At 42.9% G+C, this 18,845-nt stretch overlaps 1 protein-coding gene across 1 annotated transcript; it reads left to right on the top strand.

The window, feature by feature from the left end:
- Positions 1-10,434: 10,434 nt before the first annotated feature.
- LOC117552690 (zinc finger MYM-type protein 1-like) lies at positions 10,435-12,593 on the top strand. The gene is made up of 2 exons (XM_034226268.1): positions 10,435-11,804; positions 12,195-12,593. The coding sequence occupies exons 1-2, from the start codon at positions 10,695-10,697 to the stop codon at positions 12,591-12,593; spliced, it is 1,509 nt and encodes a 502-aa protein (XP_034082159.1). The 5' UTR covers positions 10,435-10,694.
- The last annotated feature ends 6,252 nt before the right edge of the window (positions 12,594-18,845 follow it).

The raw sequence follows: 18,845 nt of genomic DNA, 5'->3' as shown, positions 1-18,845 counted from the left end.
GCGACGTCCGTTTGTGATGACGCTACACAGCTGATCGTCTGACAGCAGCTCTGTCCCCGTTATTTTCACAAACACCCCCGCCACACATTTACTGACACAAACATTTGTATCATCTGTTGTAGACCCCAATAAATAAAATAAAATAAGAACTCATTCTCAAAAAAGATAAACGCCATTCTTAAAATGTATAAACGAACAATAGTTTGATTAATATTGATTAGAGTGCACAATAGAAATAAAATAATTGAGAGAAGAAAAAGAGATGTGTTATCTATCAAAACCCAGTTAGATTAACATTCATTGGATTGCACACTGTGTGTGTTTGCTTGGATATGTAGCACATTAACATTTTAATAGCACTTAATGACTGACTGAATGGAAATGACAATAAATGAAAATGTAAAACGAAAAAAGCGATCATGAAAATGTTTCCAACAAATGAATAAAATGATTTTTGACCACTTTGTTGTTCAGATATATCACATATTTGTAACTAAATGATACATGAATTGAAACAAAACACAGTATAAACTGAGGAGTGACTCTCGTGAGTTTCATTTATTTTCTTCACTCCGCTGGGAAACTGCTCATGTCAAGAAGCATCAGATCATCGTCCAATCAGTGAGCGATACACAGTAAGGGGGCGGGCGAGTATCTGAGGATTTTATCGCAGGATGGTCTGGTGATTCCTCGGTTATCGCTCCTCTATTGTCGCTCCTCGATCCTCCGGCAGAATAAGAGCCATGGGACGGTACTCAAGATGGCGCAGACAAATCAACTTCCGGTGAGACCGAGGAGCGAGGAAATGAAAATAGTCGACCTGAGACAGGGCCTATGCAGAGCCATATAATAGAAGAGTTACGACAACGGAAGTCCAAAAACGGTTATCGTCACGTGGTTCATGTAGAAGAGGATCGTTCCCCGGAAGTTCATGGCGGGCAATGTGAATGCATTGATAACAGGAGATAGAACTACGATTTTTGGTAATTATTAGTGAATAAAGGTTTTGATTTGCAATATTTATACAACAAATCGATATGTGTATGTATTTACATCAATATGTTTTAAAAAATAAAATATAATTAGCTAATATTAAGTGATAATATTAGGATTAGTGTGAACAACTAGTTTACATGTTAGGCTAACAGTGCCTTGGTTAAAGAGCCTGTTGCTGTTTATGTATAGCTTTGAATTCTTTAAAACCAATATTATCTTCTTAAACTTGTATGGTAGTCAGGAGCATCACTTTCTAATGTTTATTGATATATTTAGAGGGAGGGGATCTAAATTAATGCTTTAAAATTCAGATTAGATTAATGTCTACCATTTTCTTAAATTCATGGTAGTTTCAGTAATCCCATGGTAATTGAGGACACAAGTTATCTAAATGACTAATGTCATCTTTATGGCTTTCAGAAAGGACAGGTGACTATCAAAGGACTAGCAGCAGCAGCATGATGATGATGATGTTAAATGTGTTGTTTTAGGAACATCCATTGCAAATACATGGAATTCAATAAACATTGAATAGCATATCATGCAGTTTGTCTGTGCCTTTTCCTCCTTGTTGTCCTGGTTTGCTGTGCTGCCTCCTAGTCGCCACCATGGTTTGCTGTGCTGCCTCCTAGTCGCCACCATGGTTTGCTGTGCTGCCTGGGGATGCTCCAATCGCTCAGAGAAAGGAGTACGAATGTACAGCTTCCCCACTGACCCAGAGCGGAGGAAGCAGGAGCAATTTCACGACCAACAGCAACAAAATATGTGATTTATATACAAACACTGCATTTGCACTTTTTCACAAAACGAAAACCACACCATTGGGAAAGCTTAATGTTTTGTTTAATACAAAAAACAGGGAAAGGCTTGAAAAACACAGAGTTGAGACTCAGGGTGCAGGGTGAGGGTCTCAGTGCAGGTATTCAGGCTCCATTGAATCCCCCTCTGGTTCTTGTGCTGAAAGAGGGATAAACAGACAGGAGAAAGGGTTATACACACCTATATAGCACACCTATTGGATGGGAAATTGCCTTGGGGAGATAAGGTGTGGTCTTTGTTCCCAACTGAAGTTATGGAACTTTATTATTTGTGAGTTTAACAAAGTATGACAAATGGCATCAGTAACATATGTGATATGAATTTCTATAAAGTTGTCTCACATTCTTGGTCATATTGTATATACAGTATGTAATGAGTATAACATGTCCAGTAAGTATAAAGTGTTTCCTAATACTGTGTATTCAACCACTATGGAATATGTATGTGGGCAGACAAAACTGAGTTGTTCTGTGTGTGAAGTAACCTCAAGTCACTCCGCAGGCACATTTTGATGCAGACCAGTTTGTCAAGACAAAAAAGGGCAAGACTAGGCTGAGAGCAGAGGCTATACCCACCATCTTCGTGCAACACCCTGTGGTCAAAAAGAGAAGGGCCCCTGCATCACGATTCACCCCGGGACCTGTATCTACAAAGCCCATAGCTCATGATCACAGCGATAGTGTGAAAGGTGACACAGGTATAATAAGTATGAACTCTTAGTAACAAAAGTAATATTTCTTATTTTTAAGTGGTATAATATGTTAAATGTTCGAACATTTACAGTGCCATGTCTTCTACTTACATTAGTCTCAAAGATTGAGGGAAGAAGGGAAGGGATCACTGCCCTCCACCTGCCAGAGGAGCGCAAACAACAAAAACAAGCAAGGTGTCCCGTCATGTACCTGGAAGTTTGGGTTGGCAAAATGGAGTAAAAGAGGGACTTGAAAAACCTTGGTGGCTGTCTACTCATGTTGTTACAGTTGTCTTGGTTACAGCTCTCAAGTTTTTTTTTGTCCCATTTCCACATCTTTAGAAAATATGAAAAAATTGAAGTGAAATCAACCTCGTCTCTGGAGAACAAACTTAGATTTCTCTGTCTTGTGAGTTTGCAGTCTTGCAGTTTTGCTCCTCCACCTGTAACATCACTGCCCCTCCACCTGCCATACAGTAGGTTACTAACAAGATTACTTATATAATACAGTGATATAATACATGTTTAGTATGCTTACTTATATAAAACAGTAGTATTAAACTTACCTTGTGTGTTCACTCTCACTTAAGTTCCTCTCCCTTTGCCATCAATCCAAAATCAGCTGAGCTGCAACATTATACACACAGGTAATAATCAACATAATCACAAGGACACAATATGGCTCTGCTAAAAACACTCACTCTTACACGCACCAAAGTTATATTTATCTAATATTTAACTCCCTCCACCCCCGCATACAATCCCGTTTAGAAGCCCCTCTTCTCTAATTCAACAACGTTGGACCAAATAGACATTAAGAGAACGGAATTTACAATTAAAAGGCTGTTCAACGTGTGTTGCTAACTTGCTTCGGTATCCTAGCTTGATCTGTTATCTGTAAACGTTCCCTAAATCTACTAATTTAGGGATAATCCACTGACATCCTTTAATACACATGTTCAATTGAATCAGATGTACTGATAATATCCGCAATATAAATCTTTAAACTTCTTCTTACCTTTAAAAGTCCGTCACGAACGGTCTATTATGCTGCAACTCCACAGCTCTGCTAGCCTTGGCGCTAACTTCCGGGGAACGATTGAGAGGCTCCACGATCCGCCATTGCTGTAAAAAAGTGGTCCATTGGAGTGAACGGAGATGTCATAACTCTTCTATTATATGGCTCTGGGCCTATGTAAAGTCCTACAGCGATTTTGAACTCCTCCCCTTTAAGGAGGTCATTTTCCTTACAGTATGAACCATCTCTGTATGTACTGTACTCATGTGGCACATGCTTTTGTACTGGAAGAGCTTTGTCTAAAATGTCTGCCCTGTTCAACATTTTCTGTAGCATTGCATGTAGAGGAACATATACAGTACCAGACTTTTTTTCTCTATCAATAATGTACTCCACTGGCCTAACCATTGTACAGTTTTTGCTCATATATGCTGCTCTCCTTTTAGTGGTTGATAAGGAGCAGGGCCGTTTCTTCCTATATGCGGACTATGCGGTTGCATAGGGCCCCGGCGGCCACTAGGGGGCCCCGAGCTGAAAGTTCAGATTCAGCCGCGGCACGTCAGTAGAGTAGCGAGCGTAATGGGATAATCATGGCTTCAAAACGGACATATCCCTCTGGTTCAGAAAAAATAAGAAAGCTGAAGAAGAAAAACGCTCACATGATGAGAATAACGGCCCGTCTACACTACAGGCATCAACAAATCTTGAAGCTGGGCGTGTCTGAAGCTTGGCGATTTTTTGCGAGCAACGCGACCAACAACCAATCACATGAATCTCCCGCCCCCGACATACAAAGCAATAGCAATGTTAAAACGAAGTAAACTGGATATAAAATCCCCCAACAGGCGAAAACCTACCAGTTTCACCCACTGTCTCTGCCACCTCCCTCCATGCCTGGTTCCTCCTGTTTGTATCCTGGTAAATAGTTCTGGTCGGAAAGAACCGGGTGATTTGCTACCGTAATTTCTCGTTTGGAATATGAGGAAATGAACTGCGGTCTGGCTCTCCCAGCTTGCACGCGGTTTGATTGGCTAGCGCTTGTACTGGCGGGAATTGCAAAAACGGGATTTGATTGGCTGACGCCAGCTTCGAAGGGTAAGGCATTTGTTCACGGTGTAAATTCACTTGTGGGGTGGAGGGAGTAGCTATAATGTTAGCCAATGTTTGAGCAAGTCATGCTAGCTGCGCTAGCCTCAGCTAGCTCCGCTATCTCCGTTAGCTTCAGCTTAATTGATAAGAGCTAGTTGGCTAGGATTGTTTGTATTTTGTAGGCGAATAAACCCACTTTAATACAGTGTTTGCTTTACGAAAAGGCTCAAATAAAATTGTCATGCAAAATGGACTGTGCTATGGGAGTGACACCTGCTGTGTTGGAGTATAGCAGGCTAAGTCAAAATCACTCCCAGTCTGTTTTTCAAGAGAGGAAAACTCCTCTCTTTCGACTCCACTTCGAGCAATACAATTGCTAACAAAGGACTGGCTTATCTAAAGCCAGTTGAGTAGCACTTGACATTTTTGGCTCTATGAAACCTGATGTACTTATATGATTCTGTTTTCTTCAAGGTTGTGTCTTCTTGGTCGAATGCACTTATTGTAAGTTGCTTTGGATAAAAGCCTCAGCTAAATGTAATGTAATGGAAAGTTAATAAGATTCAAGAGGTATTTGTACGTTTATTTTTCAAAAAGCTAATAAAGAAATCAATATAATATTTATCTATTGTTGGGGTTAAATTATGGAACAAAGCCAATGTACATTTAAAAATGTACCTTTTTTTTGGTTTTCAAGAAATTGTTTGTATTGCTTTTTTGGGGGATACAAATGTGAATTAGGGCGGAACGATATACCGTGTCATGGCGATAACCGCGGCATGCGCGGTATTCACACCGCAGGGACGTGCGGTTTTATTCATTTAAAAAAAAAAATGCTAACGCACTTTAGCACAGAATTCAAAATAAAGATACCCTTATTACTTATCGAAACTGCACATACAATATATCCGATTAAAGCTGAGACTCCACATATTATTTAAGTATAGTATCTAAGCGATCCGATCTCGCAACAGGGGAAGCAAACACAGACATCACAACACGTACCTTTTACGGAGCTTTTACGGGAGATCGTCTCACCGTAGCTGTCAATCTGATCAAAAGACGTGTTCAATGGCATTAAAACGAGAAAGAAAAAACGCGGCTGAATCGGTTGATCCATAGGTTGATAATGTATCTGTGGTTTTGAAGCAATTGTTTATAATCCATAATTCCATTTTTATGTAAACATTGGAGCACAAAAGTTAGCTGCTAATGGTAGCTACCAGAGTGTATGCAGCTTCCGGTTTTGGTTACGCGTCACTCTCACTCCTTATTTATTCATGTGCTGGTGTGTGTAGAACTTCCCCTGCATGCACAGCAAACCACCAATCACAATCATTCTTGATCAGATCACAGCAGGCCCCGCCCCGCTAGTTTGCAGACCATCAAAAAACACTGGTAAAAAATGAGCGAGGCACAGGAGGACAATACCGGAGAGAATGAAGATTTACTTCCAAGAAGAAAAGCAACATCTGCCATCTGGAACTATTTTGGTCTATGGAAAAAACCTATGGATTAACCGATTCAGCCGCGTTTTTTCTTTCTCGTTTTAATGCCATTGAACACTTCTTTTGATCAGATTGACAGCTACGGTGAGACATCTCCCCTAGAAGCTACGTAAAGGTACGTGTTGTGATGTCTGTGTTTGCTTCGGATATCTTGTAAGTGCAGCTACGATAAGTAATAATAAGGGTACTTTTATCTTGAGTTCTGTGCTAAAGTGCGTTAGCATTTTTCGCTCCGGGGTCATTTAGATGCTTCTTATGAGACTTGTGTGTTGTTTTGGTAAAAATGGTTGGTATCGTCAATTAGCTGAGATTATTTCTGTTAATCTGGTATAACACATTAACAGGTTCTTAAATATTACGATCCCCTGAGACACTGTCGTGAAAAAAAAAGTAAAGTACCCGCCGGGACTTTGGGGGTTAACAGGTTAAAAAAAACGCAATATATACCGCGGGGGGGGGGGGGGGGGGGGGGGGAATCGCGGTGTCAGTTTTTTTCAATACCGTGCAGCCAGTGGCGGCGGGTCATTAGGGGCAGGTGGGGCACAGCCCCACCTTGTGTCAGAAGAAAGTATTACAAATAATGATTACAAAAAAATACTAAAAAATAAATAAAAAAACATATAAAATATATTTTAAGGTCATGTTTAATAATCTGATTCGTCTGTACATTTCTGTTTTAGTCTGTGTTCTTCTAATTAGTGTCTAGAGTGCCGTTTTGAGCTGTTTAGAGCCATGTGGGACAAAACCCGATCCTGCCCTTCCCTCTCACAGTCTAAGTGAACGGTGATTGTAAAAACTACACTGCGCATGCTCAGAGTATTTTTCTATTGAATGTGTGTGGCAAAAAAATAATGACCGTAGGGGCAGAGTGCTCCCATCCCCACCATACGTCATCTCACATAATTCAGAATTGATTGGCTGTAAGTACTCACGTGTGCAGTGCTGCGAAACGTCACGTGTAGTTTGAAGAGGAGACGAGAGAGCAGCATATAGCTAACATCACCAGCGATTAAAAGAAGTAAAAAACTGAAAGAAAATGAATGAAGTTGACCATTTACTGGAGCACACATTTGAGACACTTAGCCCACCATCCACCGGATTTCCAAATGGTCCAGACTGCGGGCAAAGTTAAACGTGGGTTTAACGCTGAGTGGTTTGCTAAAAAGAAATGGCTAACGGCGAGCATCCAGAAGAATTCCCTCTTTTGCTTTCCTTGCCTGCTTTTTGGTGAAGATCAAGGTACTTGGTCGAGGACAGGTTACAAGGACTTAAAGCATCTTTCGGAGAGGACAATGAAGCATGAGAGCAGCAACAGTCATTTGGAAAATGCCGTAAAATTGGGATTACTTGGAAGGGTAAATGACTGTTGCTGCTCAGATTGACAGCGCCTACAGACGTGGCATTGATTCTCATAATAGGAAGGTGGAAGAAAACAGGTACGTGCTTGGTCGGATCATCACCTGTATTAAACTGTGTGGGAAATGTGAGACAGCACTGCGGGGCCACAACGAGTCGGCGGACTCTCTGAATCCAGGGATATTCAGGTCAATTTTCGAGACAATGTGTGAGGCTTCAACGGCACTACGAAGCTCAGCTTGTTTTCAAAGGGACATCAAGCACCATACAGAATGAACTCTTGGACTGCATGTATGATGTGTACAGGGAGGAAATAGCCAAGCAAGTGGACAACACATCATTTGTTGCCGTTCAGGCCGACGAGACAACCGATGTCTCCTGTAAATTGCAAATGGTGATTGTGCTGCGATACATTATGCCTGACCTCACAGTTACAGAGCGTTTTTTGGAGTTTGTGGAAGTAAAGGACAAAACTGGTGTAGGTCTCTCTAACAGCATCAAGGCTGTTCTGGAACCCCTGAAGCTGAAAGAAAAGCTAATCGCTCAGACCTATGACGGGGCGGCCGTCATGAGCGGTAACGTGCGCGGGGTACAGACGGTGATGAAGGAGACGTACCCAAACGCTCAGTTTGTTCACCGCTACGCCCACCAACTGAACCTGACCCTGCAGCAACTGTGTTCAGCAAGGATGAGCATCCTGAAGGTGTTTTTTGCAGATCTAACTGCTTTTTCCACTTTTTTCTCCGGTGCTCCAAAACGTGTTGCAGCTCTTGCAGAGGCAACACAGAGACGCATCCCACGGCCACCGGCTGTGAGATGGAACTTTAAAAGCAGAACTGTGAACGCGGTTTGAGAGACCCGAGATGCACTACTTCAGTGTATGAAGCATATACGCGCACAACCAGGATGGGATGCGGTCACCATAAGTGAGGCATACGGCCTGTCAAAGAAACTGCGGGACCGAGCATTTATGCAGCTCCTGGAGTTTTTTTCGTTGCTTATGCCAGAAGTGGATGTTCTATACAACACTCTGCAAAAACGAAGCATCGATGCACCTGGGATCAACAGCGCGCTCTGCCGTTTCAAGGAAAATGTTCAGAAAATGAGGCAGAAAACTGATGCATTGGCCGCCACCGCTCATGATGGAACAGACGAGCCAGGCCGACGAGTCAGCAGCACAGCGCCGGTGATGAAGGAGGCTTGTGACACAGTCATCTCACAGGTGGAACAGAGGTTCTCACAGAGTGACCATTTGATCGCTGCAAAGCTCGTTGACAGCTCATTCTTCCCACAGCATGTCCTGTCATTTCCTACACCTGAGCTTGACTGCGCCGTGAAACTGTGGCCTGCGTTGGGAAACAAGGAGAAGTTGAAGTCTGAGCTGACCACGCTCTACCGCCACAGTGAGCTTCACACTGGAAACACTGCCCTGTCTCTGTTGAAATCCATTCACGAGAACAACTTGGAGGAAACGTTTGCTGAGACTGTTATTTTGGTCAAAATAATAGTGACAACTCCGATGACGACATCCGAGTCAGAGAGGAACTTTTCCACCCTCAAAAGGATAAAGACTTTCACTCGCAACACCATGGGACAGCCGCGACTTAACGCATTGGCCATGCTTTCAATTGAAAGCCAGTTGATCCAGCAACTACAGGACTTCATCCCCAAAGTGATAGACACATTCTGTCAGAGGAAGGACCGCCGTGCCGCTTTTCTTTCAAGTGAGCCTTCAGCTTTGGTAAGTTCATTTATGTCATATATTTTGTTGATCTTCTGTGTTTTGCCTCTGCTGGATCGATTGATATTGTGACCTCGATGATGAGTGTCTGTGTTTTCCTTATATTTACAGTCTATGGTGTTTTAATGCTAAAGCATTACGGTTGTTGTTATTGTTAAGAATTACTTTGTGATGGTGACCTTTACTCCATGTATGAAGGTGCATTACTATGATATCCCCACGCTGTGTACGTAAATGTATGCGCTCACAGTGTTGCTCCTGTGGTCTTCAGTATGTAATTTGACACTCCCCCTCTCTCTCTCCTCCCCCCCTCTCTCTGTCCCCCCTCTCTCTCTCTCTCTCTCTCTCTCTCCCCCGACCTCTTTCTGCCCCCCCAGTTTTGTACACCTAGAAACGCCACTGCGTGCAGCCCTAATGTGAATAATGTATTTGTTTTGTTTTCGATTTAATTATAAGAATATAGGATATTCATATATAAGCTTTTTGCCAAAGCCTTTTCAGTCACTAATTACTGTTGTATAAGTTTACATTGTGATATGTTTATGATTAATATTTGTATGATGACTGTTTAAAAATAAACAACAACAAAGTTTGCTTGCTAATTTAAGGAGTGTTGTCTTTGCAGGGACAATTCTCAAGTACTTTGTGCAAGCAGAGCCAGATGCTGCAGGTCCATCCTCCTCATCCTCCTCATCACCTCCTGAGCCACATGCAGGTCCATCCTCCTCATCAGCTCCTGAGCCACATGCAGGTCCATCCTCCTCATCACCTCCTGAGCCACAAGCAGGTCCATCCTCCTCATCACCTCCTGAGCCACAAGCAGGTCCATCCTCCTCATCACCTCCTGAGCCACATGCAGGTCCATCCTCCTCATCACCTCCTGAGCCACATGCAGGTCCATCCTCCTCATCACCTCCTGAGCCACATGCAGGTCCATCCTCCTCATCACCTCCTGAGCCACATGCAGGTCCATCCTCCTCATCACGTCCTGAGCCACATGCAGGTCCATCCTCCTCATCCTCCTCATCACCTCCTGAGCCACATGCAGGTCCATCCTCCTCATCCTCCTCATCACCTCCTGAACCACATGCAGGTCCATCCTTCTCATCACCTCCTGAGCCACAAGCAGGTCCATCCTTCTCATCATCTCCTGAGCCACATGCCACAGGTAAATTTGCTCCTCCTGCAGACTTACAAGCAGAGCAGCTAGCTTTTGGTCCACCAATAGATCCAGCTGATTGGCCATCAGTTCTACCCGATTCCTTTAGGACCGATTTAGTAGGTAGAGGGCCTTTTCAGGTTGATAAACAATTCACTTTTCCAAGAGAAGATGGTAGGAGCTTTCACCATCATTATTTCCACAGAACATTAGTGAATGGGGAAAAGATAAAGCGGACCTGGCTTATCTACTCAAGAAAAAACGATGCCGTTTACTGCTTTTGCTGCAAGTTATTTTCAAGGAAGGACTACAAATTAATGACAGAGGGACTATCAAACTGGAGCAGCATAGGCATGCTTCTGAAAAGTCACGAAAGTAGTCCAGAGCACACAACCCTCATGGCAACCTGGAAAGATTTTGAACAGCGTCTACAAACCGGAAAGACCATAGACCAAGCTGAAAGCACACTTTTAGAGGCTGAGAAGAGGCGCTGGAGAGATGTCCTAACCCGCCTGATCTCTATAATGCAATCTTTGGCTGAGAGAAATCTTGCATTGAGAGGTTCAGCGAACACATTACACCAGCAACATAATGGAAACTTCTTAAAAGAGGTGGAGCTTCTAGCTAAATTTGATCCTGTCATGAAGCAGCACATTGAGCGTGTGGAGAGTGGCCAGTTCAGTCATTCCAGCTATCTTGGAAATCTGATCCAAAATGAACTGATTGCTTCAATCAGTGGGAAAATGTTGGACACAATGGTGACTGAGATTAAACAGTCCAAATATTATTCAATCATTTTGGATTGTACCCCTGACGTAAGCCACCAAGAGCAGATGTCAGTCATCATAAGGACTGTCATAATGGACGAAGCGCCCACAATCAAGGAACACTTTCTAGGATTTCTTGTGGCTTCCGAAACAACAGGTCTTGGTTTGTCATCTTTGATTTTGAACAGGCTTAAGGAGCTTAATATTCCATTTGATGATTGCAGAGGTCAATCATACGATAATGGTGCCAACATGAAGGGGAGGAACAGAGGGGTTCAAGCAAGGCTGCTCCAGAAAAATCCACGTGCACTTTATGTTCCATGTGTGTCACATTCATTGAACTTGGTGGTGGCTGATGCAGCAAAAGCGTCGACAGATGCCATCAGCTACTTTGGTAATGTACAGAAACTGTACACCCTTTTCTCAGCAGCCCCACAAAGATGGGCAATCCTAAAGGAACATCTGACTATTGCACTTAAGTCTTGGAGTGACACACGGTGGGAGAGCCGTGTCAACAGCATAGAGGCAGTGCGGTACCAGGCCCCTAACATAAGGGAGGCATTGTTGGAGGTCAGGGACAAAGTGACAGATCCCCTGACCAAGGTTGAAGCACAGAGTTTGGCAGAAGAGGTTGGGTCATACCGCTTCCTCATTTGCACAGTGCTTTGGTATGACATTCTTCACCATGTGAACCATGCAGCTTGATGTGGCAGTTGACCTCCTTACAAAGGCAAACATGTCTCTGACTAGTTATAGAGACACTGGCTTTGCTGCAGCTCAGGCACACTGCTAAAGACATGTGTGAGGAAATGAATGTGGAGGCTGTGCTGAAAGAGAAGAGACTGAGAAGCACAAAAAAACACTTTGCCTATGAAGCCCCAGACGAGCCTATTGCAGATGCCATGAAGAGAAACGACATTCTTCAATGTAGTTGTTGACACGACTATTGAATCCTTAAAGGATAGATTTGAAACTCTGGGTGAAGTGAGAGCCAGATTTGGAGTGCTGCTCAACTTAAAAAAACTGGATGGTGTGGAATTGTGCAACCAGTGTGACAAGCTCTGCAGCACATTAAGCACTGGAGATGGAGGTGACATTGATGGAAAGGAGCTGGCTCTGGAAATTACCAATCTGCCAAGCCTGCCTACATGTGAAATGACTGCACTGGAGCTCCTCTCTTTCATCCACAAAAAAAACCTGAATGAACTGTATCCCAATCTGTGGATTGCCCTGCGAATCGTCTGCACTCTTCCTGTGACTGTGGCCTCAGCAGAGAGGAGCTTCTCAAAGCTGAAGCTCATCAAAACCTACCTGAGGTCATGCATGGGACAGGATCGCCTCACTGGTCTTGCCATAATCAGCATCAACCATGAGATTGGCAAGCAGCTGTCATATGATGACATTATTGATGACTTTGCTTCTAAAAAAGCAAGGAAGCAGAAGTTTTGAGGAGGAGGAAAAATGTAAAGTAAACATTTTTGAGAAAATGCTGCAACTCTTTCATTTATTGACATAGAGGAGCCTCATTGTTTACCTTTTTTAATATCATTTTCTGTAAATTTCAATTGCTTGGGTCAACTTGAGATGTTCAATTTGAATTTAAGAGAGGTTTTCGTTAATTTAGCCTGTTTTCCTCTTAAAGTGTATCAGATTAATGCATCTCCACAGATCATCTTAAAGGCTTTGTAATCCTCCCAATGTAGTTTGACAAAATAGGGCCCCCAAACAGCATCTTGCATAGGGCCCCCAAATAGCTAGAAACGGCCCTGATAAGGAGCCATCCTTGCCACAAAATCTTGTTATGACATTGCTCTCTGAGGCAGCCCTGACTAACTGTCTCACAATTGAATCATTTACATCTGTGTTTCCTTTCAAAATGTCCTTGACAGAATTATGCAGCAGTGGCTGGGACAGTTCACATATCTGTAGAAGCTGTTGTATGACTTCTTGTACAGAACTTTCTGGAATATGAAGGATGGTTTGCATCTTTAAAAAAAGAGCTTTTGTGCTCCAAATGTTTTCCTAGATCATGATGTTCTTCATCACTGGAATCCCCACTGCCAGTATCCTCTAAATCAGTCGTGTCATTTGGAGGCTCGTGTTCTTCTTGGGCCATTTCGTCATTTACACCAACAGGGACTATTTCTGGCTTAAACATCCTCCAATTGTCTGTTCTGTGCTCTTTACTTTTATGTGCATTAAATGTGGAGTACACATTAGTTGCGAAGTTGCAACCTTTATATGGACACTGTACTCTGTGACTGACTTTTAAATGTGTACTGCGCAGGTGATTGAAAAAAATTGCTTCTGTGCAGGGTGCAGCAAAATCACACACCTGACAGTGTAAGGTTACTTGGGCAGTTTCACATTGTTGTGCATACTGGGCTTTCTGGTGAATCGTACACAAGTGGACTTTAAGTGCATTGATTGAGTTAAATGTGCACAAACATTCTTGGTGTAAGCATGGAAACGGTACAGTTCGACTGTAGCTCCCATGTTGTAACCTGTAATGTTTCAATAGGTAGCCTCTTCTCTCAGATACAAACTCACAGTATTTGCACTTCTACTGCATCTTCACAAGAACCTGTAAAACAGAACATAAGAACATGTTTAGCTCAACTACTCACTTAGTAATATTAACTGTTATTCATTTAATTTGTAAACCATTAACTCAACTGCAAAACGTTAAGCAACCTCTGCTAATATCTAATATTGCTAAGTTCCTGTTGTAAATGTGACAAAACACTCCCGTGAAAAATACATTAACTCCACTGCAGAACTGTTGCGTGAGACATTATATTCAGCAGAAGTCTCCACGTTTGCAGTCAACCAAAGTAGCTTTAAGTATGCTAACGGACAGAAGAAACACACGACCACATCGCTCAGAGTTTGGCCTGGAGTACTGGGCCGTTTGTTGTAACTGCGGATGTTGATTAGCATCACCACGTTTCAGGCACATTCTGATGTCATACACATGAACTGAAACATGACTTTGTTATTATACAAATATGCTCAACACTCCCACTCAAAGACATGTTGATAACTCTCTACAGTGGTACACAGAATCCAAATAAACAAAACAAAAGCTTCTCGAGCAGTGTTCAATTTGTATACCTGCAATTTACATTACTCTCCAAACAAATACCCTTTGAACTTGTCAAATTGTGCCTTTGTCAACGGCTTGGTTAGGACATCAGCTACCATATCTGCAGTAGGACAATATGTAATAGATATCTTCCCCTCAGCATATGCAGATCGTACAAAATGGTATTTGATGTCTACATGCTTGCTTCTCTGTCTGGATACAGGGTTTTTTGATAGAGCTATTGCTCCCTGGTTATCCTCATATATCTTCACTGGTACATGTGGGCTATTACGGTCTACCCCTTTTAATAACTGTACAAGGTACATGCTCACTTGAGTAGTAGCCGCTAATGTCATGTACTCGGCCTCACAGGTCCTATCACTTTGATCGGCTGCCCAATCAGCATCACCGTATCCCTCAAGCTTTAGGCTTTCCTCACTTTTCTTGTAATGTAGCTCTTGGTCTATTGTACCCTTTAGATACCTCAACACCTGTTGTTTTGCTGCAGCCCAATGTTGTTGTTTTGGTTCTGCTAAGTGTTGTGATAGTTTACTCACAATCCAGCTCAGATCAGATCTAGTACATGTCATAATGTATATCAAGCTACCTACTATCTCTCTGTATCCTGTTGAATCGATAACTTCACCCTCAGTGTCAAAATGTAACTTTTGCTCGCATGGAGTTGACCTTGGTTTGCACTCTGACATGCCAAACCTTTCTAGCATCTTTGCTATGTGTCTCTTTTGGCTCATTTTGATCTCCCCCTCACTCTGTAAAGTCGATACCTAGGAAGTGTTTAAGTTCACCCAAATCTTTCATTTTAAACTTCCTCTTCAACATCTCTTTGACATCACTGAGTGAGCCGTTGTTATTGGCCGCTATAAGTAGGTCATCTACCCATATCAACAGAATAACTCTTTCTTTCTCAGACTCTTTTCTGTATGTATGATCAGCATCATTTTGCACAAACCCATTCTCTGTAAGATGATCATGCAGTAACTTGTTCCAGTTTCGCCCGGATTGCTTTAAACCATACAATGACTTGTTAAGTTTGCACACTAAGTGTTCCCCTGTTTTGGATTCTGCCTCAAAACCTTCGGGCTGTTCCATATATAACTCGCAGTCTATTGGTGCATGGAGATAAGCTGTCTTCACATCCATTTGGTGTAGGATAAGATCCTCCTGTATAGCCACCTGCATCAATGTACGTACAGAAGTCATATTTGCTGTCGGTGAAAAAGTTTCCTTGTAATCAATTCCCTCTACTTGACTATAGCCTTTAGCTACATATCTGGCTTTAAAAGTCTCAGATCCATCTGGGCTTTCCTTTACTGCATATACCCAACGACCTCCCACTGCTTGCTTGCCCTTTGGCAGTGTGGTCAGACTGAAGGTCTCATTCTCTGTTAGAGTTTATCTCCTCTTTCATTGCATCAGCCCACATTTTTGATTTCTTAGAGCCTACAGCCTGCATGTATGTTTTGGGTACGTCACAAGCAACCCTGTAGAAATAATCTACATTTTCACCTTCATCATTACAATCAGCCTTACACTGATACTCCATTAAATATTCTGGAGCGTTTCTTTGTCTAGTGGGATAGCGTCGTGCACTCTCTCCCTGTTCTCTTTTGCGGCTTTCACACCAGCGCTTTTCCCTTTCTAGCTCCGAGCTAGAGCTTTTCTGGTTCAGCTCCGGTTTCCATTTTCTGCTCCCGCTCTGTTCACACCGCCCAGCACCCGACTGGTGCTGCCGCTGCTGCGTCATGACGTCACCGTTTACATCGCTGATTTGCTCCCCAACGGCATTACGGCGCTCACAACAACGGGGAACTGCGTCGGGTCGATGATCGTGTTGCTTTGAATCACACGAAGCCAGAATAAATTGAATAACGACTTCTCCAACCTTATACTTTGCTCCAGAGTGCCGTGGTTCATTGTTTATTAATGTGTTTCTGCAGCATTTACCGACCGCTGCAGTGTTGGCTGCTTTTCCACGGGAGTTTATTCTCCCGTCAGCTCCCGGTTAGCTCACACTGCAGCGGCCGCTCTAAAGTATTCACTGTCCGACTCACACAAGCAGCTGATACATATCCCCAGTTCCCCTTTGCCTAAGTGAATGTGTGTCAGTCTGAAGTGACGCTGTTTGGCATCACAACGCTGTTATGAAAGTTTCTCTGGTATAAAATGGGTGATGTTAGCATAGCAACCGAAGCTAAACTGACTACTTGCTATTGCTATCCTATTGTGGCATAAACCGTTTTCTACAGGCACATTTTACCGGCGTATTTTCATTATGATTCTACTTGTGATAGTCGGACACGACAACCTGTGCAGCCCATGTATTGATTCCATCCGATAGCTGCTATAATACAAAACAACACGTCTGCCTCTCTCCACAATGATCAATAACAGATGGTCAAAGTAAGGTACAAATAAACAGAATCACACGAAGCCTGGTTAGTGTTGCCTGACTTTATAAAGTGTGTTTATAAGCACTACTGCTTGTAGGCAGGCATGACAGTCGACCCATGTTCAGGGGAGGTGGGTTTAGTTTCCTGCACGCCTCGACGTAAGCGACGCCACCTCTTAGCTCCGAAGCTCTTGCCTCGACCGACAATTTTTTTGGAGCTGGAAGTGAACCGGATTCCGGAGCTAAGAGCCGGCGCCGCTGCGGTGTGAACAGGAAAAACCGGCACTTTTCAGGCTCCAGCTCCGAGCCGGAGCTTAAAAAGCGCTGGTGTGAAAGGGGCATTTGAGTACCATCTGTCTGGATCTGACTAGCCTCAATATTCTCCTCACTAGGACTGACTGTACACCCACATTAGGCTCTCTCTGATTCTGGTTCACCATTTTTGTCCCTGCTGGTGCTGTGGGAATAGTTTCTCCATAAGTGTCAAAATCCATATTATGATTTGTCTGAGTCTGACTATCTGCACTACTCTTTGTGATACATTTTAGCAGCCTATGTTTCAGGACTTTCCCTGTCTCAGGATAAAATACTTGGAATGCTGGGCTTTATATATACAGGCTATGATATCTATGCGAGGAACCACCAGACCATCCTCCGATGAAATCCTCAGACACTCGCCCCGCCCCCTTACTTTTTATCGCTCACTGATTGGACGATGCAGTGCATGCACTGATCTCATGCTTCTTGACCATGAGAGCAGTATCCCAGCGGAGTGAAGAAAAAATAAATGAAACTCACGAGAGTCACTCCTCAGTTTATACCGTGTTTTGTTTCAATTCATGTATCATTTAGTTACAAATATGTGATATATCTGAACAACAAAGTGGTCAAAAATCATTTTATTCATTTATTGGAAACATTTTCATGATCGCTTTTTTCGTTTTATATTTTCATTTATTGTCATTTCCATTCAGTCAGTCATTAAGTGCTATTAAAATGTTAATGTGCTACATATCCAAATAAACACACACAGTGTGCAATCCAATTAATGTTAATCTAACTGGGTTTTGATAGATAATATATCTCTTTTTCTTCTCTCAATTATTTTATTTCTATTGTGCACTCTAATCAATATTAATCAAACTATTGTTCGTTTATACATTTTAAGAATGGCGTTTATCTTTTTGAGAATGAGTTCTTATTTGATTTTATTTATTGGGGTCTACAACAGATGATACAAATGTTTGTGTCAGTAAATGTGTGGCGGGGGTGTTTGTGAAAATAACGGGGACAGAGCTGCTGTCAGACGATCAGCTGTGCAGCGTCATCACAAACGGACGTCGCTTCACGTGACGCTCCGGAGGAAAGGACGTCCCATTGCTCTTAAAACTAATTTCCCTGCTTCTCGTGGTTTCCTTGCGTCCATCCATGCTTCCCTGGAGGGAGGGACTAAACACAGGGAAACGACGCAAGTGAGGGAAGCAAGGATTTAATTTAACCGACCTGAGACGGGGCCACGGCCTCGAAGATTTCACACCTTGGAGTCCACAAACACAGAGAAGGAAGTGTCCCAGTGTACCCACAACAATAAACCATCTGTGACCTAGGTTTGCCCGGTCATGGAATGGGAACAACAACATTATGGCTGAAGCAGCCTATCTCCTTAAAGGAGATAACAGACGTCAGGGTTGGTCATGCACGTCATATCTATGTCTAGGACAATTATTTCCCTAACAATGGCCATTTTCTACTGATCATAATTCCATTGTTGAGGTCTACTAGAATAGATTTACATTGTGCAATTTTCCAAACTCACATTGGTTTCTCATACAGCATCTCTGTATATGTATGTGTATTCTCTCTCTGTCCTAAACGGCTTGTTGGAGCTCCTGCTCCCCCCCTGTGAGCACAGTGGCCGCCTGCGAGAAAGCGAGACACACACCCACAGCCTCGCCGCGTCCCAGGCTGAAATCCCCAGAGCTGCAGCTGAGAAAAGATTGAGTGTGTTTAACGTAACGGCTCCGCGGACGTAACGTCACTATACCCAAATACGTCATATACCCGTGAAGAAAAAAATGGAAAAAGAGAAATCTCCAACGAGGCGTTCTGGGGCAGGTCTTTTTCTGTGTTAGAGTTTTACTCGCTACAGGGTGTACTTTGAGGGTTTGTGACTCTGCAGACCGTTACATGCTTAAAAAGCTACATA

This window comes from Gymnodraco acuticeps, unplaced genomic scaffold (genome assembly GCF_902827175.1).
Source record: "Gymnodraco acuticeps unplaced genomic scaffold, fGymAcu1.1, whole genome shotgun sequence".
Lineage (NCBI taxonomy): Eukaryota > Metazoa > Chordata > Actinopteri > Perciformes > Bathydraconidae > Gymnodraco > Gymnodraco acuticeps.
Note: the sequence above shows the minus strand (reverse complement) of the source record. Positions and strands in the feature narration are given on the sequence as shown.